Source organism: Pygoscelis adeliae, unplaced genomic scaffold, assembly GCF_000699105.1.
Source record: "Pygoscelis adeliae isolate BGI_AS28 unplaced genomic scaffold, ASM69910v1 Scaffold120, whole genome shotgun sequence".
NCBI classification, from domain to species: domain Eukaryota; kingdom Metazoa; phylum Chordata; class Aves; order Sphenisciformes; family Spheniscidae; genus Pygoscelis; species Pygoscelis adeliae.
Window position 1 is genome coordinate 3457817 of NW_008824032.1, and position 8076 is coordinate 3465892.

General features: G+C 42.9%; 1 protein-coding gene across 1 annotated transcript in view; it reads left to right on the forward strand.

Annotated features, from left to right (window-relative positions):
- The window catches only part of LRRC58 (leucine rich repeat containing 58), a 22307-nt gene extending 14459 nt beyond the window's left edge, over positions 1-7848 (forward strand). The window contains exons 3-5 of the mRNA XM_009330325.1: positions 364-492; positions 1805-2082; positions 3561-7848. Of these exons, the coding sequence (XP_009328600.1) occupies positions 364-492; positions 1805-2082; positions 3561-3769 (616 nt within the window). The 3' untranslated portion in view covers positions 3770-7848. The remainder of the gene's footprint in view (positions 1-363; positions 493-1804; positions 2083-3560) is intronic.
- Positions 7849-8076: the final 228 nt, after the last annotated feature.

An 8076-nucleotide genomic window follows, 5' to 3' on the forward strand; every position in this document is an offset into this window, starting at 1 on the left:
CAGCGGGAGCTGCGTCAGTGCTGCAGACCCTGTGTGCGCAGGCTGCTCTTCGCTGGAAGTAGGAGCAGGAGCTTTGCATGTGGGGTTGGTGTTGGAATACATAGTTGTCTGGTGCCTACCTACAGATGTAATGGTGACTGCAGGAGGCTGGAGGTAAATCTCAACATTATCTGTTGTGAAACAGCAGCTCTGTTTTAATTTTGATATGCAACTCAGCTTTTTTTTCCCCCTCAGCAAATTCTTTCATACATAGTTATCTGTAAGTTTTCTTTAAGAAATGCAGGAGATGTGAAGACCTAGTATTAAATGAAACTGGAAATGACCTTAATGAAATAATGCAGTGTTTTCTCTTCTCTTTTTCAGTTTAGAGTTTCTATACCTTGGAGGGAATTTCATTACTTCAATTCCACCTGAATTAGCAAACCTGCCTTCTCTAAGCTATCTAGTTCTGTGTGACAACAAGATCCAGAGCATTCCACCTCAGCTGGCACAGTGAGTATTTACTGTCATCAGCCACCAGCTGTAATTAACTCTTTGAAATTTTTCTTCTGCATGTGTGGATAAAAGCACCTGGGAGCACCTATTTGTCCTTCAGTTCGTTAATGTGACTAGACTTGAACAAGATGATCCTTAGCATGGTGCGCTGCAGGCAATCCATGAATATAGGATATGGAAATATCAATCAAAGGGTTATGGGAAAAAAATGTCACCAAGTATACACTTTAAGGTGAATTAATAGATTTGTACAGGGAGCCCTGAGAAGTACCTGGACAACTCAGAAAAGATAAACTACCATGCTACTGTATTCTTAGTGATGAATGCTTGATCTGTTTTGTCTTTCACCCAAAGCCTTTTTGTGTGTGCTTTTGTGTTGTACCATCCCCTGTGTTCCCTTGGCATTTCTTACTCTAGGATCTCAGAATGTTTTAGTGTTTGTTAAATCCTACAGCACAGCTCTAGAGGATAAGTTACTGCTTTATCTGTTTCATAATGGGGGAAAGAGGAGACTACAAACTCTGTACGGGTAGCCTAAGATGGGAGGTGAAGAAGTAGCCGTAACCCCAAAAGCAATTGAATGGCAACACAGAGTTTTCTGAGTTGGAATTTGATGGTGTAGCAGAATTATTTTTGATGTACAATGTCCAGTTCTCTTGTAACTTGTACTGGTTTGAGAACATCCCTGGGCACTGTGCTGGAGCATTGCTTTGTGCTTCCTGAGAGAGGAGAACGCCTCCTCCAAAAGCCAAAAACTGCTTGTCACCCGTGCCAATGCTAGCCTGGCCCGACCTTGCTTAGCTTTCGAGATCTGGTAGTATCACAGCGCAAGGTGATGCAGCTACAAGCAATGAAAACATGGGGTTTTCCAGGGTTGGCTGCCTACCAGCAGTCATCTTTAATGCATGAGCGAAAGCAGGTGACTTATTCAAAGTATTGCATGGAACTGTTCTTGATGCATGCACTGGGTACAAGGAGACATTACCTCCCCCAAAAGCACTCCGTTTGTATGCTTTCGTTCTGTGCTACCTTTTCGGGGGGGTCTGTGTGGGGAATACTGAGAGGGACAGCGGCATATTTAAGACCGTGTTTCTTTAACAGGCATTCTGGAGCTGAGCGAATTTTTCTAGGGCATTGTGTGTGCTGGAGTGACAGCAGCTCTTTTAGCATGAATTTATGCTTTGAAAGGAAGAAAAGCCAAAGGAAAAGAAATTGGTGGGAGAGGGGAGAGTAATCAGGTCTGTGTGTAATGCAGTTGTGGAATGATTTTGCTTGCACGTCTTGACTGGGTTTCCGTCTCCATCCTCAGGCTGCATTCCCTGCGTTCCCTTAGCCTGCACAATAACCTGCTGACTTACCTTCCTCGAGAGATCCTTAATCTGGTTCACCTGGAAGAGCTGAGCTTGCGTGGGAACCCACTGGTGGTTCGGTTTGTCCGTGACCTGACCTACAATCCCCCAAGCCTTCAGGAACTGGCTGGACGCACAATTAAAACTCGCAACGTTCCCTATGCTCGCAGCGATCTCCCGGAGAATCTTGTCCGGTATCTGAGCTTGGCCAGCAACTGTCCCAATCCTAAATGTGGGGGTAAGTTGTCCTCACCTGCTCTGCTTCCTGCTTTTACCTCAGGGGTTTTCTTTCCCTCTGACTTGCCATGACTTTAGTAGCTCAGTCAGGTTAGATGTGGTGTTGCATCCAAATTCTAGCTGTATTTCATTGGCTCCAGGTCTCCTGCAAACTTGTCTTTGAGGAACCTTGTTCACTTAGGAAGGATGTTCAAAGTTGTAGTGCTGGTTTACTGTATTTGCATGGGAATGTGAGGCAGTGTTTCTGTCAGAGTCTTTGCAGCTCATCCCAGCACTCCACTATGCTTTTATGGTCTGAAGTTTCCGATCCGTCTGCCCAGAAATAGCTCAGACTAAGTAATGGACAGGAGAACTTTTGCAAGCACTCTTGCTGAACAGCAAGCTTCACTTCTGGATGGAAAAGAGCAGGGAGGCTGTAGTGCTCGGCAGTTACCAAGAGCAACTTGTTTAGCTCTTGCTTGGGACTACTAGCGTGTAGTTCCTGGAAGGAGAGGACTTCATAGAAAAGCCTGGAATGCTTGGGCTTAATTTGGCTTAATGCTTAATCTTTATCCAGAGTAAATGATCTGTGCATTCAGCCTTTAGAAGATTAAGGAAAAAAAAAATCATTAATTAGTATCTACCCTGCAGTCATAATGCAGTCTCTTATCTTATCTCCTTACAGGACAATACCAAAGCATGCTCTGTAAGCAAAGATGGAAGGGCTGGAACTTGTGTTGGAAGGGAAAGAAATGTTTCCTTCTTTCAGTTTTGCGCAGATTGGATAACAGTGGATTGGTTTTGCTCCTTTTTACTTTTCCGTATGAACTAGCACAGTACTGCAAGCGTTGCTCTAACACTGCAGGAGAAAAGCATACTCCAGACCAGCTAGGACTTAAAACACTGCAGGAAACTTCTGAAAATGTCAGTGTCTAAAATCACTTGCTGTGACAGGAAGAGAATGTAATTGTGTGTTACAGCAACACTGTTGCCATGGAAAGTAGCATCCAAACTCAGCACGGTGACTTCACTCAAGCAGAAGAAAAGTAGAGCTATGAAGGTCTATTTGTGAACGCTTTTTGCTAGCTGGTAGAAGAGGTTTTACAAGTTTGAAAATAGAGTGGATGAATTAATTTGACATTTAGGAAGTTTGCAAATTCCCAGCCTGGGATTTCTCCCTAATGGTTAGAAGAAATTCCCGAATTCTTTGGAAGTAGCTGCCCGGTGTCTTTTCATGTGGAGTGTGCCATTCTGAATCACCTACCAAATACAGTTTTACAGGATTATTTTTTTTTTTTTTACTAAGAAAAGAAATCTCACATTTCCATAGGTGTCCCAGCCCCTTCTCTTCCTCCAGTATCCCTTGTGCTTCTACGTCCAGTGTGGTGTCAATTAAATCCTAATTTGAGGCATTTGCACCAGCCGCAACAACCTTGCAGAGTTTACAGATTACTCCGCACGGGGTCTCATATGTGGTTACTGTTCCCTCTGCCCTTACAGGTGTCTACTTTGACAGCTGCGTCAGACAAATCAAGTTCGTTGACTTCTGTGGGAAGTATCGCCTCCCGCTGATGCACTACCTGTGCTCCCCAGAGTGCTCCTCTCCCTGCAGCTCTGCCTCCCAGAGCTCTACTTCCCAGAGCGAGTCTGACTCTGAGGACGAAGCCAGCGTCGCTGCGCGCAGGATGCAGAAAGTCCTTCTGGGATAACAGGGAGCGAGAGGGGAAGATGGGAAGGAAAACGTATTTGAAAAGGAATAACAGAACAGTGAAGCATGAGCCTCTGGCCTGAAGGGCTCACGAGAAACTGTCCTCAAGTCCATGTAAGGGCCAGAACATCTTAGCAAGCCTAGACTTGCTTGGTGCAGTGCTACTTAGGAGAACTAACTCAGTGGCGTACTGCCTGTGGGGTGCCTGGGGCTGGTAGAAACATCTCCTGTCTGGGAGACACCCCACCTCCCTCGTACAGGCTGGGGAGGGGATTTGTTCTCACTGGCGGATTGAGAAGGATTTTAATGTATGACACTTCACTGAACTTCAGTCATCCTGCAGAGCAAAGGAGACTGTCCAGATCTTTTAACACTGTGGTAAACCAGAAACAGGCTAATGATGCCATGTGAGTATGTATGGACCCCAATGTTTTAGCTAGTGTTTTGATTCTTTGCTGTCTCCTTTGATTTCAGTTACAGATTTTACACCCATCCACTAAAAATGGGAGTTGTTTTTTTTTGTTGTTGTTCAGGAGTAGATTTTTCCAAACTCTGGTTACTCTTCCTTTGCCTAGAGGCGTAGGGTCTCCGTGCTGTTACAGCCATCATAGAACTGAGCCACCTTTTTTCTCCCTTGTTATACCAAGCTGCTCTTAGTGTTTCCCCCTAACTGTATTCATTGTTTTTCCTCCCTCTGCCTCTTTCCGTTACACCTGCAGTGTTGCTGTCTTCATGGTGCCTTCAGAAAACAGACAAGTTGTTCTGTTGAGACTTGGTATTACTTCAGACTTGTGGCTGTACATGCCTGTGCAAGGGACCAGATGTGGTGCTCTGTATCATGTTTTTGAATCAGCTTACTGGAGCAAATCTGCTTTTATATCTGTGAATTGCAGGAAAGGTCTTGATTGACTTTTCTTGTTTCTAAACAACCATGTCCCCCTGTTGCAGCTAACTCTGCTATGCTTGTTGGGACAGAGTTACTTTCCATCTTTAAGGTCATCTGCTTAAAGTAGGCAGCAGCTTAATGAATTGGAAGTACTGAGAGAAGTGCCGTGGAGAATGGCTTTTTTCTTATTTTTAACATGAGAGGAGAAGCCGGTAGGGAGGCTAAGGCACATTGTCTGAGCACCTTGCACGAGGTGGTTTTGAAACCTCTTCCTTATTTATTTGTTTGTGTAATAGCTTTGGCAGTCTGTTGGATTGTTCAAGTAACACATTCAGTTATCTTAAACTATGTTTAAAGGAAAGCTGCAGAAAATAGCTCGGAATTTTTAAGTATCAAGAAATAGCTTATAAAAATTAATATTATGAATTGACAGGTATCTATAAATCTACTTTATGGGGCTGTTGTGTGTGTTGCTCTGTGAGAGCTGCCCCTTTATTAATATTTCATGGCAGACAGTCTATTTGATGCGGTTTCAGATAGAGCAAATCCAACTGTGCCTTCGAATGCACGAGCAGAGCAAATACATTGTGTTAAGAAACTAAATGAACAAGAAAAACTTTTCTTAACCCCCTTTGGCCCTATGGGGAAAATTAAAAACCTGTGCTCCTCTCCTGCATTCAGAAAATGCATGTACCTAGTTGAACATCTTACAGCAGCTCTGTGTTAATGGTCCTGTTTAATTATATTTGACACTTTATATATTAAAGCACTTTGATAATTCTACTCTTTGTAACTAGCTTTAGTGATTTTTTTTTTTATTAGACTACGATTTAATGTGACCTGAAGAACAAGGTCTGTGAAACTTTGTACGTTCCAGTCTGTCTTGGTGTGCAGGTTGAACTTCTTGCCTTGCATTTCCTTGACAGCACTACTCATTTCCCTGGTTTCCTTTGGAGAGAACTGGAATTTGAAAGAAATGATCTGGTTGTAAAATAGCACCCCGTGCGTTATTAATCATTGCAACTTAGTCTGAAGATTCCCCACATGCACAGATCCACAAGGAACTAAACTGCACATGCTCTCTGCCTTTCCAAATAATTTTCTTTGAAGTGTATTTTTAAGACACAATAAGATGTATGTGCAAAGCAACTGGATGTCACTTTAGCAAGTTCTGTGAGGTTTGCTTGGGAAGAAGAACCTACAGATTTTGAGAGAAACTGACTGCATGCTGTTAGATTGGGATCAGTGAGTGGCCTGCGTCTTGTTCTTCATCTCTTCTTTCAGATGCTTCTTCTGTCCCAAGTGAATATCATCATACCAATGCTGAAGGACAGTAAACTGATTGCAGAGCCACAATTTTAAATTGGCTGCTAGTATAACAGTAGTGAGCAACTGAGTGATCTAGAGCTTGGCTCTCCTGCTAGTGAAAGTGAGCCACACAAGTTGAGATCTCAAGATCTTTTGAGCTCAGGGCCATGAGGTACCACCTTCCTTCCTTTTCTTTAGCAGCAGGTGTCTTGAAATCATGCACTTTTTCGCTTCACGAAGTTAGATTTCACCACGGTTCCTGTTTGCACAGTAGCACCTCTGTGTGTGATGGGTTACTACCAGTGGTGGCTGGTTCTAATTTAGCTTGATCCTTCACTGCATTTTCTTTCCTAACTGAACAGGCATCCCATTTCTGTCCCAATTCTAATAGGGCTAATAGGCTAATCTTTTTTTTCACAGCTTCTTCACTGTAGCCAGGTCAAAACTTGACAGCTTATGCAGTTGATATCTCTATGCATTTTTAGACTTGATAAAATGTCTTGTCTCTTTAAAAATTTATATATATTCCCAAATACAGCTACCAATTTTTTGTTTTGCTGCTGGGCTTTAAAGTGCAATTCAAGTAAGTCAGAATTTAAAACAATCAAGGACTTGTAAGAAAAATAAATGGTGGGTTGGTTGTGGGTGGGTTTCTTTTTCCTCAGGAGGTGGATTTGAGAGGACTAGGTTTGTACTGTAGTGCCTAATGTACTGAGCGGGAGTCAAGTTTTTCCAGCAATTGTTAGCCCCCAAAGACTGGAAAATGTACTGGGCAATAAAATAGGTAAGACGAAACTTAAAGAAACACTGCTGGATGGTTCCTACCATCCCCTTCTCAGGGGCCCTGAGAAGCAGACAGTGGTTTTGCCAGCATTATAGCTGTCATTTTTAAAGAGTGGATTTCAGTTCTTAAAGATGCGTCTCCGAGTGAAGTCTTCAGTCAGTGTTTTGGTATCAGTCCCCTTGTTGCTACAGCAGCCCAGCACGTCCGGCTCTTGAAACTCTTCTTAAGCCGAGACACAAGTGCGTGAAGCAGAGTTGCTCATTCCCTCCTCCCCACGGGGTCCGGGGCCCTGCCTGCATTCATCCTCTGCCCCGCCATCTCTCTGCCAAGGGGAGCTGCTGGTGCGTTTCTGAATGCAGGTACTTAGTGTGAACAGTGGGGTCATGTTAAAAAAGAAGCAAAATATCAATTTGACTGGAAGCAACTTACACAGTTGCCAATTCTTTTATGTTTCTTTTTCTTTAATAAGAGGTGAGACTTGAGGAAGTCAGTAGTGAATATTTAAACGTACTCTGAAGTGGTCAGATGCAGTTTTTCATGGGCTTCTGTCCTGGTCATTTTAAGTCTTTGAAATCTTGTGTTGAATTATAATGGAGGGGGGGCGGGGGGGAGGGGAGAACCAGCTCCTTTTTGTTCCTTACTCTTGTTGGCAATAATGAATGGAAGGAACTTAATCCAATGAAAGTAATGAAACTTAATCCCTGCAATGTGTCTTTGTTACCCAGTTGAAAGAACTATTTTAATGCATCTTATTCACACCATGCCCTCCCTCCCCAGCTGAAGATACTTCAAATAGACTACTTCAGAATGCACACTAATACAGCAGTAACTCTATCTTGGAAACCTTTCTATTGATTATTTCATTTGCCTGCCTGACTAGAGGATTGATCTTTTACTGACCTGAACATTAAGGGTAGAAAGGGTTCTCGTCCAACCCTCTTGTTGAATTTTTATCATGAGCATTTGTTTTAGGAAGTCTTAAAGTGCCTTATGTTTTTAAAAGTGTATTTTGCTAGAAATGTATGAATATAGAATATCTCTAACAGTATTTCATTATGAGCTGTAAAACAAATTGCAAACACTAAACCAAAAATGTTATTTCTACAGTTGTCCGTCCATTATTTCCTGGCATCTCGATTCTGGTATTACTGCAGGCAGAATTGTAAACATTAAAAATGGGGCTATGCCGTGGTTGGGGAACAGATGAGATTTGACCTGTGCTGTGTAAAACCAAGAGTAGGTGCGACTTCCAAAGGGACTGCTGAAACTCTTGACTTTTGGGGCCCACTTGTGACAGACCAGAGAATGTTACAGACCAGACCCTGGTTTA